Raw genomic sequence first — 19,721 nt, forward strand, 5'->3', positions numbered from 1 at the left:
ACAAGCTTCAATTTTTGCTACCATCAGGTTTTTGGTTTGTTGGTATGGCGTTGATTTTTTCCAATTTTGCTACCAACGTTTTATTGGTTTTTGCTGAAACCATCAAGAATTTTTGCTACGACCGGTGGAACCGCGGGGGCCTTGCGGCTGCGCAGTGCTGTGAGCCGCGGGGATCTCGCCGGAGATGCGCCACGGGGGCCCGAGGAAGAAGAATCTGGCACAATTTTTTTTCTCTAGATCGAACTGCCCGCGCGGCTCGCATCGAGCGGCTATGGCTGGATCGGCCGAAAGTTTTGGCCTGTGCGCCCTAGCGGTGGCTTAGGATTTGGTACGGGCGAGACATAGCCCCTGCGAGAGTGGCCCGCCTCCGTCTCGATACCGCCTTGCCCCTCACTATTGACGCTCGTCGCCACCGCGTCATCGACGTCCCCGATCCGCCTGATCGCGCTCCCTGCTCCTGTATCCACTCCGTCGGCAAGCTGGCCGTCTGTTTTCGAGGTACGGGTATCCTGGCATTCAGATTAGTTGAGTCAGACCCCGCACAACTCCACAATTTTTAGGCGTACCGGCACAGTACAGACCATCTAGATCGGCACCTAGGATTGGGGTGTGGCGGCGGTAGATTGCGAGTTGGGTCACAGGACTTTGGTCAATTGACTTGTATTTAGCCTGGTCGATTGATAAGTTGCCCCAAAATCTCCATATATAGGTCCAATTTTAACCTATATATGTGAACACCAACTTACTAGTTATTGACTTATTCCCTTGCGTATACTATATATACAAGTTCTTGTTTTCAGTCGTCGGCTTTGTTGTTTTGTAAGTATTGTGCAGCAAATTAATAGTCGTTTAAGGGATATGCAAATAGACTGTCGTTTGTTTGTGTTGGCTACTGAATACTTTTGAGTTGCCACACTACACTATGTTCCTTAGTTTAACAATGCCATCTTTAACGGCTCGACAGCATGAAATCTTCATTACCATGCATGTAGAATACCGCTTACTTAGTTGCAACAAAAAGAGGGTCGGAATCTCTGCCTGTGTGATAGTTTTGTTAACTGGATCTTTATTTTGGGACCTCACTCCAGACTCCACTACTGAACAATAGAGCTTGTTTTCCTTGCAGGATACTGAGATTGGTTATCTTATATACAGCCTTTTCTTCTTGGGTGCATCAAAATGTCTGGAAATAATTCTCAGGCCGCGGCAGACCGGATAAAGGCGTGGGCCGTCTCAAATGCTAAGGGACTGAGCAGGGCTCAAGCTGAACGTGCCGCGGAAGCTGCTGCCCGCAATGTCAATGCCTATGGGCAGAAGGAAGAGGGGCCAAGCCACTGGCAAGAGAGGAAGGAAGCCAAGAGGAAGATGTATCTGATGAGCACGGAGCAGCCTGTGAGGCTAGGTGTGAGGCCAAATGCCGTACCAACTTCTTCCTCTGGTGGCCAATGTCAGAAGTGCTTCCAGCCCGGGCACTGGACGTATGAGTGCAGGAACGAACGGGTCTACATTTCGCGACCCTCGAGGACGGAGCAGCTTAAGAACCCCAGGCTGAAGAAGAAAGTGTCGCTGCCGGCTTGCTCTCAGTTCGTGAACCCTGATCTTGAGAAGGAGATGCAGGAGGAAACGAAGCTGACGGGAGCAAAGCAGAAGAACGAGAAATCTGAGAGAAAGAAGGTAAAGAGTAACAGGAAACTGTTGGATTATGGATGGCCTTAGGCCCTTATAAGACACTAATCCCTGGTTAATCTTGAGGCCCATGTATGAGATGGCAAGAGTGGGAAGTTTAGTCCCACCTTGCTAGTTGAGAAAAGTTGAGACCCCTTTATAAGGGCTGCTCTACCACTCTCCATTGGAAGCTTCGGAAGAGGTATGGTACACGCGTGCTCCTCCTCCTCTGACGCGCGCGCCTGTGACGCCCCCGATTTGACCGTACACTAATCATGCACGCAAATGTGTACGACCAAGATCAGGGACTCACGGGAAGATATCACAACACAACTCTAAAACATAAATAAGTCATACAAGCATCATAATACAAGCCAGGGGCCTCGAGGGCTCGAATACAAGTGCTCGATCACAGACGAGTCAGCGGAAGCAACAATATCTGAGTACAGACATAAGTTAAACAAGTTTTGCCTTAAGAAGGCTAGCACAAAAGTAGCAACGATCGAAGAGGCAAGGCCTCCTGCCTGGGACCTCCTAACTACTCCTGGTCGTCGTCAGCGGCCTGCACGTAGTAGTAGGCACCTCCAGTGCCGTGGGAGTCGTCGTCGACGGTGGCGTTTGGCTCCTGGACTCCAACATCTGGTTGCGACAACCAGATAGAAAGGAAAGGGGGAAAAAGAGGGAGAGAAGCAACCGTGAGTACTCATCCAAAGTACTCGCAAGCAAGGAGCTACACTACATATGCATGGGTATATGTGTAAAGGGGCATATCAGTGGACTGAACTGCAGAATGCCAGAATTAAAAGGGGGATAGCTAGTCCTGTCGAAGACTACGCTTCTGGTCATCTCCATCTTGCAGCATGTAGAAGAGAGTAGATTGAAGTCCTCCAAGTAGCATCGCATAGCATAATCCTACCCGGCAATCCCCTCCTCGTCGCCCTGTTAGAGAGCGATCACCGGGTTGTATCTGGCACTTGGAAGGGTGTATTTTATTCAGTATCCAGTTCTAGTTGTCATAAGCTCAAGGTACAACTCCGGGTCGTCCTTTTTCCGAGGGACACGGCTATTCGAATAGATAAACTTCCCTGCAGGGGTGCACCACATAACCCAACACGCTCGATCCCATTTGGCCGGACACACTTTCCTGGGTCATGCCCGGCCTCGTAAGATCAACACGTCGCAGCCCCACCTAGGCTCAACAGAGAGGTCAGCACGCCGGTCTAAACCTATGCGCGCAGGGGTCTGGGCCCATCGCCCTAAGCACACCTGCACGTTGCGAACGCGGCCGCGAGCAGACCTAGCAACCCACACGATCACGGCGGTTACGTCAAAGCGGTCCAACACGGCGCGCGCCACTCAGTCGCTGACGTCAAAAGAGCTTCGGCTGATACCACGACGTCGGGATACCCATAACTACTCCCACGTAGTTGGTTAGTGCGTATAGACCAAATGGCCAGACTCAGATCAAATACCAAGATCTCGTTAAGCGTGTTAAGTATTCGCGAACGCCGACCAGGGCCAGGCCCACCTCTTACCTAGGCGGTCTCAACCTGCCCTGTCGCTCCGCCACAAAGATCCACTTGCGGGTACTCCTACGAGCCGACCCGACTTTAGTCATCACATGTGTCATGTATATAGTATACAAGTATATACCCGCGATCACCGCCCAGGTGATCACGGCCCGATAGTGTAGCACAGCAGACGGACAAGAATGTAGGGCCACTGATGGAAATCTAGCATCCTATACTAAGCATGTAGGATTGCAGGTAAAGGTATCAACAGTAGTAGCAAGGATAGGCTATGCATCAGAATAGGATATCGAAAAGCAGTAACATGCTACACTACTCTAATGCAAGCAGTATAGAGGAGAGTAGGCGATATCTGGTGATCAAGGGGGGGGGGCTTGCCTGGTTGCTCTGGCAAGTAGGAGGGGTCGTCGACTCCGTAGTCGAACTGGGCAGCAGCAGTGTCGGTCTCGTAGTCTACCGGAGAGAAGAGGGGGAAGAAACAGTAAATACAATGCAAACATAAGCATGACGATGCGTGACATGACAGTGAGCGGTGCTAGGGGTGTCCTAACGCGACAGTAGGTGGTACCGGTGAAGGGGGGGAACATCCGGGAGGTATTCCCGATGTTTCACGTTTTCGGACAGACGGACCGGAGGGGGAAAGTTGCTAGTTCGATAGGTTAGGGAGGTGTGGTGGACGAACGGACTGCGTATTCGGATTCGTCTCGTCGTGCTGAGCAACTTTCATATAGAAAACATTTTCATCCGAGTTACGGTTTAAAAGATATAAATTTTCAAAGTTTATTTGAATTTCTGGAATTATTTAATTAACAGAAAAAGGGATATGACGTCAGCATGACGTATGAGTGACGTCAGCGGTCAACAGTCCGGGTTGACTGGTCAAACTGACACGGGGGACCCACCTGTCATAGACAGTGGGTTAACAGAGGATTAAACTAATTAACTTTTAGTTAATTAACTAATGGGCCCACCTGTCAGTGAGAGATTATTTAAACTAATTATTTTTATTTATAAAACATTTTCTTTTTCTTTTCTTTTTTTTTTAAATTTTGCGGCGGGGCCCGCATGTCAGTGACTGGGCCTGCCCAGTCAGCAGTTGACTGGGTCAACCCAGTCAACTGGGGCCCGTGGGGGCCACTGGCGGTGAGCCAGGGGGGCCCGGCCGGCCACGTCGGCAGGGCACCGGAGAGGGGCTCCGGCGAGCTCCAACGCGGCGGCGATGCGCGGGTGTGCTTCGGGTTTCGCCCACAGTGGGTTTGCGGGGGCGGGGCTTGGCGCGTTCGACGCGGCTCGACGTCGCGCGTCCAACGGCGGTGGTCGGAGGGGCTGGAACGGCCGGAGACGAGAGCTATGAACTCGCCGGCGGCGAGGTGCTACGGGTGCCCGACGGAAGCTACGCTAGAGCGCGCGAACGGCCGAACTAACTACCTAGGCGGGTGCGGCTCGGTGCGGTCGGGCTAGCGGGCCAACGCCCGTGACCATTTGGTCACCGGAGACACGCCGGCGACGAGCTCCGCGGCGTGGCGTTCGGGCGCGCGCGGGGAAGCAGCTACGGAGCGCGAGCGAGCTAACGGAGAGGGGGAGGAGGTAGAGGAGCTCACCGCGCGGCGCAAGAAAGGCCCGTGGGTGGCTTAGTAGCAGCAGGTCGTCGCCGGGGAAGAAGGGGGTCGTCGGCGTCCGAAGATGAAGGCGAGCTCGGGGAGGCCGATGCAGTGGCTCCGAGCTTCGGCGGAGAGGCGGAGGGGGTGCAGTCGAGGGCGGCGACGTCGTACGACACGGCGAGGTGGCGAGTGGGGCACGGTGGCCGCGTGAACGACGGGAACGGCGGCGAGCGCGTCGGGCGTGGGGCAGAGGAGAGCGGCGCGGATCCGGGGGAGGGAAGAGGGAGGCGCGGGGGCCGAGAGGGAGAGCGGGGTGAGTGGGAGGGAGGCCCGAGGAGGCGGGGGAGCTGGCGACCTTATCCCCTCCGGCGTCGGTGCCGGCGAGGGGGTTGGGCGGCAGCGCGCCCCTGTTCCGACCCGGTCGGGGGAACAGGGAAGGGGCGAGGGAGGAGGTGGGCTGGGCCGGGGGCGCGGCTGCGGCCCAGTTTGGGCCGGGGGGGCAGTGGGGGGGAAGCGGGCCTTTTTCCCCTTTTTTTTCTTTTTCTCTGCCTGGGTTCTGTTTTCTGTTTTCTCTTTATTTGCTTATTCCCTTTTCTGTTTTATTTCATTTAAAAGTATTTAGACATTTTATAAAAATGTGTTTTCTCCACCATAATTACCAGTGTATTATTTAGCACCCACTGAACATTTTTGTTTGAATTTTTGAAAACTTTTATTTTTCACTTTAATTATATTTGAAGTTTGAGCTAGGAGTTTGAAAGGAAGGTGATTCAAATGTGATCAAGCCCTGTTTAGCAACATGATTAGCTTAATCACAGGGGGTTACTGTAGCATGATTCTCAGGGTGTTACAGCGCCACGGGTTGCAAGTTGCGGGAATGAGCCGAGCCGAAGCTTATTTTTGCCGCTAAGGATCAAATTAATTAATCAGGGATTAATTAACGAGTCGCTAACAGGAGGGCCACTGTCCGAGATGTTGGACTGTGGGCTGACTTGCGTTGCCGGGATTCGTCGACTCCCTTGCCGGGAGTGGGTCGACTCGGTCGTGGGCCTCCGCCAGGCCCACGACTTCCTCCCCGACGGACTATATAAGAAGGCTCTGGCCAGTGGAGTAACCTAGTTCGGTTCACTCCCTCCCTCTCGCGTGACCTAGCCGTCATCTGTTGTTCCTCACTCTGTGTTGCCTCCGACGACCGCGTGCACGGTTGGTCGGAAGAGCAGGTGCCTCCGGAATCCTGTCGTTTGAGATCCTGCCCGGGAGAACGGCAATAAGGTTTTTGGGGAGCGTCTCGACGCGACTGCTCCCGATCCGTCCCCAACTCCGTTCGCCTCTACTTCCACTACTTCCCCTGCATAGACACCATGGCCGACGACGCCGCCGCTAAGAAGAAGGCCACGGACGACGCCGAGGCTGCTGCTGCCGCCGCCGCGTTGGCCTGGCCAACCGGAGGGTACGATCTGTTCATCCCTCGCTTACTCGTACTTGTACTACCCGTATTTGTGCTGCTCATAGATGGTTCGCTTCTATGTTCTGTACGTGCTAGTATGCTTAGGTTTAACGAGCAGAACTCAAGAGCAAAGGACTCACACGTGAAAGGGGCAGAGGGTTCTTCTAGCGCCAATGTAGTGCAGAAGAGCTTCCACAAGTTCGAGGGAAAGAACTCTGTCCAGCAGCATACTACCTTTAAGAAAGAAGGGTAAGAAGAAAGACAAAAGAGAGATAGCTGCTTTACTTGTGGTTCAGAGGAACATTGGGCAAACAAGTTCCCAAACAAGTACAAGAAGTCAGCACAGGACTCCAAGTCTGTGAATGTCACTCTGAGCAACAATGATGCAGCATCTGGGTATGGTAATCTGTTTACCATACTTTCAGTTTGTCAGTCCACCGATTGGTGAATTGACACTGGGGCCAATATTCACTTGTGTGCTGATGTGTCTTTGTTTTCTTCCTACCAGGTCGCACGAGATTGTTCCGTCCTGATGGGGAATGGCTCGCATGCTTCTGTTCATGATGTTGGCACGGTAGATCTGAAGTTTACTTCAGGAAAGATCATGCAACTGAAGAACGTGCAGCATGTCCTCGCCATAAAGAAGAATCTTGTTAGTGGCTCCCTTCTATGTAAAGAAGGGGTTAAGTTAGTATTTGAGTCTAACAAAGTAGTCGTATCTCGTTATGGACTTTTTTTGGAAAAGGATATGATTGTGGTGGTTTGTTCCGCCTTTCCCTGGAGGATTTCTGTAATAAAGTCGTGAACCAAATTCATTCTAATATGAACAAATCTGAGGTTTGGCATTCACGTCTTTGTCACATAAATTTCGGTTGTATGATGCGGCTAGCTAAGATGGACTTAATCCTGAGTTTCACTTTAGCCAAAGGCTCTAAGTGCCATGCGTGTGTGCAAGCTAAGCAACCTTGTAAGCAGTGGCGAATCTAGACAGAAAATAGAGGGTGGGCTCAAAGTTTATGCAAGTCTGTATCATGCAAATATATGTTGGGTTGGGCTGGCATGTGGCTGAGTTGGGCCTTGAGACTAGTAGTAAAAAACCTTTTTTCAGTTCTGGAGGGGGGGCTCAAGCCTGTTAAAGCACCCCTAGTAGATTCGCCCCTACTCGTAAGCCTCACAAGCTTGCGAAGGAGAGACGCCTGGCACCATTAGAGCTCATACATTCAGATCTCTGTGAGATGAATGGTGTGTTGACTAAAGGTGGAAAGAAATACTTCATGACTCTGATTGATGATTCCACTAGATTCTGCTATGTGTATTTGTTAAATACTAAGGATGAGGCTCTACACTACTTTAAAGTCTATAAAGCTGAAGTTGAGGACCAACTTGAGAAGAAAATAAAACGAGTCGGGTCTGATCGTGGTGGAGAGTACTTTTCTAATGAGTTTGATTTATTCTATGCGGAACATGGTATTATTCATGAGTGGACGCCTCCCTACTCACCCCAGTCAAACGGGGTTGCCGAACGGAAAAACTGTACTCTAACTGATTTGGTTAACGCCATGTTAGATACATCGGGTTTATCCAAGGCATGGTGGGGGGAGGCTGTATTGACATCATGTCATGTCCTGAATAAAGTTCCCACAAAGGATAATGAGACCACTTCCTATGAGCAATGGGAAAAGAAAAGAACTACACTCTCTTATTTGCGCACTTGGGGCCGTTTGGCGAAAGTCAATGTGCCGATAACCAAAAAGCGCAAGTTGGGACCAAAGACCGTTGACTGCGTTTTTCTTGGCTATGCCAAGCATAGCGTTGGCTATAGATTTCTAGTGATGAAATCTGATGTACACGACGTGAAGGTCGGTACGATCATGGAGTCTAGGGATGCTACATTCTTTGAGGATATTTTCCCCATGAGAGATATGCAAAGCACTTCTAGACTGGAATCTGATTAGACTCCTGAACCTGCCATTCCAATGGAATATTATGAACATAAAAGTGATGAGAGTTCCACGGAGGATGACGAGGAAGCTCCTGTTAGGAGCAAGAGACAAAGGACTGCAAAGTCTTTTGGTGATGATTTCCTCGTGTACCTCATGGATGATGACACTCCCAGTTCCACTTCAGAAGCTTATGCATCTCCTGATGCTGACTACTCGAAGGATGCGGTCCGTAGCGAGATGGATTCCATCCTGGCTAACGGGACATGGGAAATCACTGATTGTCCTTATGGTTGTCAACCATTGGGATGTAAGTGGGTGTTCAAGAAGAAGTTTAGGCCCGATGGTACTGTTGAGAAGTACAAGGCTAGGCTTATGGCCAAGGGTTATACCCAGAAAGAAGAAGAGGATTCTTTCGACACTTATTCACCTGTGGCTAGGCTGACAACTATTCGAGTGTTACTCGCTTTGGCTGCCTCGCATGGTCTTCTCGTTCATCAGATGGACGTTAAGACGGATTTCCTTAACGGAGAGCTAGACGAGGAAATTTACATGTAATAGCCGGATGGCTTTGTAGTAAATGGTCAGGAAAGAAAGGTGTGTAAGCTAGTGAAATCTTTGTATGGCCTGAAACAAGCGCCTAAGCAATGGCATGAGAAGTTCAACACTACTCTGACATCTGTTGGCTTTGTTGTGAACGAAGCTGACAAATGTGTATACTATCGCTATGGTGGGGGCGAAGGAGTTATAATGTGTCTGTATGTCGATGACATACTGATATTTGGGACCCACCTCAAGGTCATTGAGGAGGTCAAGGCTTTTCTATCTCATAACTTTGAGATGAAAGACCTGGGCGTGGCTAATGTTATCTTGAACATCAAGCTACTGAGAAATTCTGAGGGTGAAATTACACTTTTGCAATCCCACGATGTTGAGAAGATTTTGAGCCGATTTGGATATTCGGACTGCAAACCTTCTGCAACACCATATGATCCTAGCGTGCGGATTCGAAAGTTCGAAGGCACGTCTGTAGATCAATTGAGATATTCTCAAGTGGTTGGTTCATTGATGTACCTAGCATGTGCTACTCGTCCTGACATCTCATTTGCCGTGTGCAAACTGAGCCAGATTGTTTCCAATCCGGGAGATGTGCATTGGCATGCTGTTGAGCGAGTGATGCGTTATTTGCAAGGTACTACGAACTATGGAATTCACTATTCTGGGTACCCGACGGTACTTGAGGGGTATAGTGATTCGAATTGGATATCTGATGCTGATGAGATGAAAGCCACAAGTGGACATGTCTTCACACTTGGTGGTGGTGCTGTTTCCTAGAAGTCTTGCAAGCAGACGATCTTAACCAGATCGACTATGGAAGCAGAACTCACAACATTAGACACATCATGCGTCAAAGCAGAATGGCTTCGAGAGCTTTTGATGGATTTGCCGGTGGTTGACAAACCAGTGCCGGCTGTCCTTATGAACTGTGACAATCAAACGGTGATTGCCAAGGCTAAGAGTTCAAAGGATAACATGAAATCCACAAAGCACATAAGAAGAAGATTGAAATCTGTCAAAAAATCAAGAAACTCCGGAGTGATAGCGTTGGATTATATCCAGACGGCTAAGAATCTGGCAGACCCTTTTACGAAAGGGCTATCACGGATAGTGATAGAGAATGCATCGAGGGAGATGGGTATGAGACCCACGTAAGTTGCCATGGGGGTAACCCAACCTATGTGATCGGAGATCCCCTGAATTAGGACCTGGGAAAATAATCCAGCGGTCAACTGAGGAGAGTATCCTGAATTAACCCATTCCGTTTGAGACGCACAATACTCTCAATTCTGTAAGGCAGACTGACTTTTGTCATAATATGTTCCAAAGCTTATGTAAGCAAGATGCTAATCTACAGAGCATTCTTTGGAGGAACACACCTATGTGAGCCCGACTGCTGGTCACAGTCTATGAGATTGGGTAATCTCTAGTAAGCTCATGAGAAGGTACGGAGTATGACTAATAAGCTTCACCCGTGGGGTTTAGCCTTCGGCATCCACGTATCAGCTGACAATAGGCGAAACTTCTGCACGCCAAACTGACAATTCAAGGCATAGTCCATTGTTCAGTTGTGAAGAAGTCTAATCCTGTTGCTCTAGGTGGAAGTTCAACTTAACAGTCTTCACTGAAAATTCTGGTATATCAAACATTGTTTGGAACAGTTGACAAACTTATGTGCCTCGAGATCTGGTGGGGGATTGTTGGATTATGGATGGGCTTAGGCCCATATAAGACACTAATCCCTGGTTAATCTTGAGGCCCATGTATGAGATGGCAGGTGGTGAGAAGTTTAGTCTCACCTTGCTAGTTGAGGAGAGTTGAGACCCCTTTATAAGGACTGCTCTACCACTTGCCATTGGGAGCTTGGAAAGAGGAGTGGTACACATGCGCTCCTCCTCCTCCGCTGCCCGCCTCGCCTCGTCACAACACGCGCGCGCCGCGGGTTGCGGGAATGAGCCGAACCGAAGCTTATTTTTGCCGCTCAGGAACGAGTTAATTAATCAGGGATTAATTAACGAGTCGCTAACAGGTGGGCCACTGTCCGAGACGTTAGACTGCGGAGTGCGACCCTTGCCGGAACGACGAACCCCTTTCCGAGAGTGGGTCGACTCGGTCGTGGGCCTCCACCAGGCCCACAACTTCCTCCCCGGCGGACTATATAAGAAGTCTCTGGCCAGTGGAGTAACCTAGTTCGGTTCACTCCCTCCCTCTCGTGTGGCGTAGCCGTTATCTACTGTTCCTCACTCTGTGCTGCCTCCGGTGACCCCATCCCGACGACCGCGTGCACGGTTGGTCGGGAGAGCAGGTGCCTCCGGAACCCTGTTGTTCGAGATCCTGCCCGGGAGAACGGCAATAATATTTTTGGGGAGCGTCTCGACGCGACTGCTCCCGATCAGTCCCCAACTCCGTTCGCCTCTGCTTCCCTACTTCCCCTGCATCGACACCATGGCCTACGACGCCGACGCTAAGAAGAAGGCCGCCGTCGATGTCGGCGGCTGCTGCTGCCGCCGCCGCGTTGGCCTGGCCAACCGGAGGGTACGATCTGTTCATCCCTCGCTTACTCGTACTTGTACTAGCCGTATTTGTGCTGCTCATAGATGGTTCGCTTATATGTTCCGTACGTGCTAGTATGCTTAGGTATAGCTATGAGATGCATACCTTTTATGCCATGCTTACTGTTTACTCATGAATTAGTCTAATCGAAAAAGTGCTAATATTTCCAACAGAAACATCGTGCTTCGGTGTCACACACTGACCCTGACTCCGAATCATCAGCGAGTGGCTGTGAGTATTCTTCTGAAAGCGGCAGTTCAAGCTACAGTTCGTTGGACTCGGAGGATAGAAATCATCGATGCAAGGCGAAGCAGAAGAAGGGACAACACGTCTTCATCCTCCTCCTCGGAATTGGAATCTGAGTCTAAACTTGATTCTGACGAGAAGGGCAAGAAGCGTGGTTACAAGCGCCGAGTTTGAAGAGCCAGAGAAAGCGACTAAGGACACTCCAAACTTTGAGGAACCAAGGAGCAAAAACAATCGAGTTCAAAAGGAGAAGAAAATGGAGTAAGGCTACACAACATCTGTCATATTAGAGACAATTTTTGTTGGCTTTTGATCGATGGATCAATTTACCAAAACAGCAGGAGCAGTACGTGCAAGCCAGCTAGCAAGCAAACAGACAGCTTGATTGATCTTCCGTGTGAACAGCGTACGTGCGTGTCTAGCCGGGACTCTCGTACAAGCTAGCTAGATCGATTTGATCGATCAACTTCGGGGTAGTCGGCGAAACACTTAGGATACTTGGCGACGGAATAAACTGATCGGGAGACTTTGATGATAGCTACAGGGGCTTGTCGCTCCTGGCTTTTTCTCTTTATTGCTATTTTCGTTGTGATATTACAAGGGCTGGGGGTAGACGCATATATATATGCTAAACATAGCCTAATGCTAATCCTACTTGGTGTAGTACTGCTAATCCTACTCGGTTTGCAATACTAACCAAACTAGGACACACATGCACGTGCCGTGCAATTTTGGATTCGTGCTTAACTCTAACATTCACCCCCTTAAGCACGACATCCTCGGTACGACCTGGATCCCATACACGATTGCTCATAGGCTTTACCCTTGGCATTGCCTTCGTCGTTTCTCGTAGCATCCCAGGGATCGTCTTTGCTGTCGTCGGCTCATCCGTAACTTGACGCCAGCGCTCCTCCTTGGCCGCGTCTTCAACCTTCACCTGTTCTTCGGTGTTTGGTAAACTGTCTTTTGCATCTTTGAGGGGACATCTTTTGAACCCGATTGAGACCAATCTTTGGTCTAACTTTGAGTTCCAAGCTCTTGACGCTTGCTTTAGCCCGTAAAGTGCCTTCTTGAGCTTGTACACTTTCCCTTCTTCTCCTTTCATCTCGTAGCCGAGGGGTTGTTCCACGTACACTTCTTCTATGGGGTCACCATTGAGGAAAGCAGATTTAACATCCATATGATGAACCTTACAATCCTCTTGTGCTGCCAAAGCTAGGAGCACTCTCACCGTCTCAATTCGAGCAACCGATGCAAACACCTCCTCATAGTCAACTTCTTGACGTTGTACGTAGCCCTTTGCAACGAGTCTTGCCTTGTACTTCACAATGGCACCCTTCGTGTCCTTCTTTAACTTGTAAACCCACTTCAAACCTATCGCCTTTTGGTTCGGAGGTCGGGTTACCAAAGTCCACGTGCCATTGCTCTCGATCGCCTTCATCTCCTCATCCATGGCGTGCATCCAACTTGAACTTTTGCTCGCCTCTACGAAGTTCGCCGGCTCCTCAACTCCGAGCAAACATAGTCCGGAGTACTCGAGTGTAACTGGCTTTGCATACTTGTAGACTTTCTTGAGGGTCTTGTAGCGATGAGGCCCGGAAGAATCCGTTGTGGCTTGTGAAGGAGGCGACACAAATTGTGTCGGCGTCGATGCACTAGAGGAAGACGGTTGAGTCTCGGGCGGGGTAGATGCCGGGTCATTGGCATCCGCATCGTCGGCGTAGTCGTCATGATCGTGACCATCATCTTGATTGTCATCATCACTATGCGCCTCGTTGTCGATGTCGTTGCCGAGATCTCCACCCGTTTCGTGCACGTCGTTGTCGCTATCACCTTGCGACCCATGCGCGTCGTCGTCGGTGTGGGCACCATGGTGATCACTGCCGTTGTGGTCAGCTTGGTTGGGTGTCTTGCCAACCACCTGGACGTCTTCCCTTGCATCATCATCAGTTGGGAATTCAACTGTGAATATGTTACCGTTTGGAGCATCGTCGGCTGCTGCGCTCCAATTCCATGCTTGGTTTTCTTCAAACACGACGTCGCGTGAAATCCGTAGACGCTTGGTTTGTGGATCGTAGAAGCGGTATGCCTTGGTGCCGGAACTTCTCTCGTATCCAATGAACACCATCTTGGTGCTGCGATCGGCAAGCTTTGAGAGATGCGGCTCCGCCGTCTTCACATGCGCCACGCACCCAAACGTCCGTAGATGAGACACATTCAGCTTCCGTCCGTAAATTGCTTCATACGGAGTCTTGCCGATCACTTCCTTCGTTGGAGCCCGGTTGAGAAGATAGACCGCTGTCGAGACAACTTCTCCCCAAAAAATCCCCGGCAGGTTCTTGCTCTTGAGTAAACTTCTCGCCATATCAACAACGGCTCGATTGCGCCTTTCAACAACCCCATTCTGCTGTGGCGTATAAGGTGCCATGAGGAACCTCTTTATGCCAATCTTCTCGCAGTAGTCGTTGAACTCGTTCGACATAAACTCTCCGTCGCGATCTGTCCGTAGAGCGCGAACCTTCAGCTTGTGTTCCATCTCCGTTGCAGCCTTCAGCTTCTTAAACGCTTCAAACGCCTCATCTTTAGATTGTAGGAGAACGACCCACATATATCTCAAGTAGTCATCTACCACTAGGAAGAAATACTTCTTTCCTCCGTGAGTTGCTGGGGTGATAGGGCCACATAGATCACCATGGAGCAGCTCGAGTGCATCACTTGCACGATAGGTAGACTGAGCAGGGAACGGCCTGCGGTGCTGTTTTCCAACCAAGCACCCATCACATACTCGATCAACATGGTCGATAAACGGCATCCCAGATACCATCTTCATCTTCGACATCTTCTTCAAGGCGTAGAAGTTGACGTGTCCAAATCTAGCATGCCATAACCACGAATCATCATCACTCTTGGCGAGCCAACACTCCAGTTGAGATTGATCAAGGTTGAGGATATAGAGTCTGTTCCGTGTGCGATTAACACGGGCTAGCACGTTTAGGAGGTTGTGGAAGATCGTCATCACTCCGTTCTTAATATCCACCTTGCATCCATTCTCGTCAAGTTTCCCGACAGAGATGATGTTGTTGTGAAGCCTTGGGATGTAGTATACTCCGGTGAGTATGCGATGTTCTCCTGTGAGACCCTCGAAGAGGATAGAACCTTGCCCGCAAATCTCCACATTTGAACCATCACCGAACTTGACAGAGCCTTGAACATCATATTCCAGCTCGAGGAACTTCTCCTTGCACCCCGTCATTTGGTTACTGGCACCTATGTCTAGATACCACGACACGTTCTGGCTCCCGGATAACTTTGGTGTTACCTTTTTCTCATGAAGTAGCACCTTCCGGTTTGGTTTCACAACCGCTGTTTGGACGAGATCACAAACTTCGGCCATCAGAAGACTTGGACGTTCGTCTTCCTGCTTCGCCAAATTTGCCTTGATCTCCCGCTTGTTAGGCTCCGGACAATCCTTCGCAAAGTGACCCATCTCGTTGCAGTTATAGCACTTGACCTCGGACATATCCAAGTTCCGTGGCTTCCGCTCTTTAGATTGGTCCGCCTTACCACGACTTTGTGGCTTGCCTTTTCCTTTGCCTTTTCCGGTTTGTCCGCCGCACTTCGCATTGCTTGAGCCTTCACCACCGTCACGCCTTCCTTTGCTACTTGGGGCCTCCCAATCTGCGCGCGAGTACATGAGTTGGTCACCACCTCCTCCTTTGCCTTTCCGACAGCCACGAGCATTCTCTTCCCATGTCCGTAAGCGTCCGATCGCCTCCGTTATGGTCATGTCGTCGATGTCGTAAAGCTGCTCGAGCGTGCCGATGATGTACGTGAATTTATCAGTCACCGAACTGAAAAACTTCTCCACAATCTCGGTCTCGTGAAGCTTTGCACCAAGCGCGCGGATCTCTCCCACCAAAGTAGTCAGACGCATGGCATAGTCGTTCACCGATTCAGTTTCCTCCATCTGCAACTTGTGAAATTGGTGCTTCAGCACTTGTGCCCGAGCCTTCATGACGCGATCTTCTCCGATCCTCATCTCTTTGAGTGTGTTCCACGCCTCTCTTGTTGTCTCGAACTCCGCCAATGCCATCAGCACGGAATCCGGCACAGACTGGGCTATGGCGGCCATGGCACCTTTGTCGCACTCCTCGTCGACGTCGTCGTCCGTAATGGTCTGCCACACTCGCAGGGTTCGGAAAATGATCTTCATCTTCACTGCCCACACGCCGTAGTTGGCGTCGGTGAGCATCGGGTACTGGATGGGGATGTTGCGATGCGCCTGCACGTTGGCGCCGCTCGTTCCGCCACCACTAGTCGCTGACTTGCCGCCCTTCTTTACCTTGTCGCTGTTCTTGTTCGCCTTGGAACCGCCGTCGCCGGACTTGTTCCCCTTGGAACCACCGTTGCCGGACTTGACTGACTCAGCGTCGCTGGCTGTCATCGTAGATCGTCGAGGCTCTAGATACCAATTGTTGGCTTTTGAACTTGCTAGATCAAGTCATCGAGGAATACGTATGTACAAGCTAGCTAGCTAGCAAGCAGCTGGATGGGTTCTTGTACGGGGAGCAGCCGTACGTGGCCTCCGGCGTACGCGTGAGCTAGCTAGACTAGATCGATCCACTTTTTACAGGCGAGAACTCACGAACACAAAGGAATCGATGGATGGCCAAAGGCTCGTATCAAGCCTTGCTCTTACTTTTTATTGCTCTGATACCAATTGTTGGCTTTTGATCGATAGATCAATTTACCAAAACAGCAGGAGCGGTACGTGCAAGCTAGCTAGCAAGCAAACAGACAGCTTGATTGATCTTCCCTGTGAACAGCGTACGTGCGTGTCTAGCCGGGACTCTCGTACAAGCTAGCTAGATCGATTTGATCGATCAACTTCGGCGTAGTCGGCGAAACACTTAGGATACTTGGTGACGGAATAAACTGATCGGGACACTTTGATGATAGCTACGGGGGCTTGTCGCTCATATATATATATATATATATATATATATGCTAAACATAGCCTAATGCTAATCCTACTCGGTTTGCAATACTAACCAAACTAGGACACACATGCACGTGTTGTGCAATTTTGGATTCATGCTTAACTCTAACAATTTTTCTCAGTATGTAAGGAAAGATTTATCATCTACGTAAAATATCTAATAAAATATTAGAGCTCACTCATATAAATTGTCAAAAAAATATTTATCAACATGTTCTGCCCATATTATAACTGGCCAGCAACAGCTGCTATCTGAAGCAAAAGGAAAGAAAATGCAGCTATGAAACATAACTGAAGTTCTTTAGCCGAGTGAATTGCAAAAAACCACATTTTAACTTCACTTTCGGATTTGTCACCAAATTTTTTGGACGCCCCAAAAATCTACCCGTTTTCTTACTAATTTTCTCAGTAAACACTTATGACTGATTTGGGACAAATTAATCCAATTTCTGACATGTTGGGCCACTGGTCAGGTCCACATGGCACTAAAAGTCAACATAAACAGAGTTGGCCGTCAAGTTGGATGTGGGACCCACCCTTTAGAGCTTGCTACCATATTTCTTTATGTGCCATTTCTTCAAATAGCTTGCACGTAGAGGGCCAGCGGTTCTCGCCGGCGAACAGCAATGGTTCTTGGAGCTGAGCAAGACCGTAGCTTCATCCGCGGCCACACCCTACCGAGCCCCTGTTCCCCGCCACGAAAAATGACACAATGGCCGCCACCAAGCTTCGGCCGCGCAACACCTCGGCCATGGCTAGCACAACACCGGCCAAGCGCGTCACAGAAGCAGGAAGCAAGTGGGACAGTGGCACGGTCTTCCCTGGCCGGATAAGGCCGACACAGCAGCTTACCGGTGCGGTGGCGAGAGCCGGCCATGGCGGGGCCATCTATTGCTGCAGCGCGAGCTGCTGCCGAGCTGTGGCCACCTCTGCTTGGCAACCGTTGGGCGAACTAGCACAGTGTGAGGAGGAGGCGCGGGGGAGAGAGAAGAAGAAGACAAGAGGGGGCGTGGCTACCGGCGACGCACCCGGCCGGGGGATTCGGCGGACCGCGCGCGAGGTGGCAGTGCTCGGCTGGGAGGAGGGTGGACGAGATTTGTGGACTGGGCCCTGGCAGGTGGCCCCTTCTTTTAACTTAACAGTCAACTCCGTTTATGTTGACTTTTAGTGCCACGTGGACCTGATCAGCGGGCCCAACATGTTCAAATTTTGATTAATTTGTCCTAAATTAGTCATAAGTGTTTATTGAAAAAATTAGTAAGGAAACTAATAGATTTTTGGCGCACCCAAGAAATGTGGTGGCAAATCCGAAAGTGAACTTAAAATGCGGTGATTTTTTGCAATTTACTCTCTTTGGCCAGACACCAGTAGCATGCATTCCTCAGTGACAAAAATAAATGTAACCATCTTCTTTATCTTTCTATTAAAAAAATATGTGACAAAATAGGGAAAACTACCAAGGGAAAAACAGTCCCAAACAAGGGGGGAAAGGAAGAACAACACCAACACATGAAAGTATAAGTAGAAACAAGGGGCATGGACTGGGTACAGTGGACTAACTAATAACTTCAATATGGTTGAACATGTATCTGACAAGTGAGAATGTATTTGCTGGGCATATATATAGGCCTATGAAAATTCCGTGACTTGAAAAATCAAGAAGATGAAAATAGTATTAGCCAAGAGCATCTACAAAAAGTACCCCAATAGCGCTCCCCCAGCTAATCCACCAAGTACCGGATTTTTGGGCGGGTTAAGTTTCACGCGTCTCCTTCCACATGGTCGATGAGCTTCGCCTCGGTGTTCATGCAACACTCCACCGCCACCATGCATTTTGCTTCATTTTCCGTACAACGCTACGTCACAGGAGCAAATTCGGCTGCCGGCTGGAGTGAATGAAGTAGACCGTGGTCATTGATGCTCCATTCGCCTTATGTGAACGCCTTGGTGCAAATGACATGTTGATGATGCCCCTCTTAAGAAGAAAAGCACCCCAACTGGCAACCTACACAAAAGCCAGGACACACAAAAGCCAGAATATTTTCATTACTAGATCCTAAAACTTTTAGAGATAACAAACAATATCCATGGTGCATCGCCCGATCCCATTTCCCCCGGCGACGTGATTGTGAAGTACCAGAGGAGGTGGTGTGATCCCGAGCGCCGCGGCCGCGATATTTGGTTGTCGGCGACGGCCTCGCCGATCTGAGCCATTAACATGTGGGCCTGGTTAGTCAGGTAATTAGATTAGGTGCTAATCACCATATTAAATAACCCCAGCCACTGACATGTAGACCCACTGTATTAATTAACCCGGCTAACTAAAATAAATAGAGTAAATGAAATACCCAGTGACCCCACATGTCAGCTTTGACCACTGCCTAGTCAGCGTTGCGTGAGCCCACCAGTCAGTGAATGGCTAGCTAGCCTGCGAGTAACAAAAGTATTCTTTGGATTTTATAAATCAAAAATTTATTTATGAATTACAGAAAATACTCAAAACTTTGAAAAAACATAGAAAATAAACAATAACTCAGATGAAACTGTTTTATATATGAAAAATTATCAGAAAAATCCAATGAATCAGTTGGTGCCATGTTCATGCATGTTTGAACTACTTAAACCTACTGTTTAGGTTGAATGAGTTTAAGACATTTAAATGATTAGTTTTGAAGTTTGGATTTGCTATATACAGTTCAAATCTTGCATAAATTTTGCTGGGTCTCTGAGTAAATGGCTACCTATATACCTGAAATGATTTTTGGAAAAATAAAGAGTAATCTATGAAGCAGCTGTAGTTCAAATTTGACCCAGTTCCTGCTGAATCGGCGAAGATTTGTCTTTTTGATGAGCGGTGGATCGAAAGCTTTTGACACACAACCATTTGTTTAATTGTACATAAAACATGGCCTAATATTTTTGAAAAATTGGATGGTGCCATTTTGCAACAAACATTTGGTATGTTCTTCACAAAAAACTCATTTTTGGCACTCGGAAAATGGAAAATGGTTTTTTTGTGCAACAAAAATAAAAACTCCCTTTGCCAACATTGCTTGCCAATCCAAGATGCACCCTTTTGCACATTATGATATCATCTGAACAAACTATGACATGAATAGGGCCATTTACCTTGAAAGTCATGGATCTTCATACTTGATAGCTCGTTTCTGAGAACACTTTTTT

At 49.2% G+C, this 19,721-nt stretch overlaps 1 protein-coding gene across 1 annotated transcript; it reads left to right on the forward strand.

Moving 5' to 3' along the window:
* Nucleotides 1-1,031: 1,031 nt before the first annotated feature.
* Nucleotides 1,032-11,655, forward strand: LOC109760349 (uncharacterized). The gene is made up of 3 exons (XM_045228109.2): nucleotides 1,032-1,694; nucleotides 8,173-8,192; nucleotides 11,471-11,655. Exons 1-3 carry the CDS (start codon nucleotides 1,180-1,182, stop codon nucleotides 11,653-11,655), a joined length of 720 nt encoding a protein of 239 aa, XP_045084044.2. The 5' UTR covers nucleotides 1,032-1,179.
* The last annotated feature ends 8,066 nt before the right edge of the window (nucleotides 11,656-19,721 follow it).

The sequence above is a fragment of the Aegilops tauschii genome, chromosome 5 (genome assembly GCF_002575655.3).
Source record: "Aegilops tauschii subsp. strangulata cultivar AL8/78 chromosome 5, Aet v6.0, whole genome shotgun sequence".
Classification (NCBI taxonomy): Eukaryota; Viridiplantae; Streptophyta; class Magnoliopsida; order Poales; family Poaceae; genus Aegilops; species Aegilops tauschii.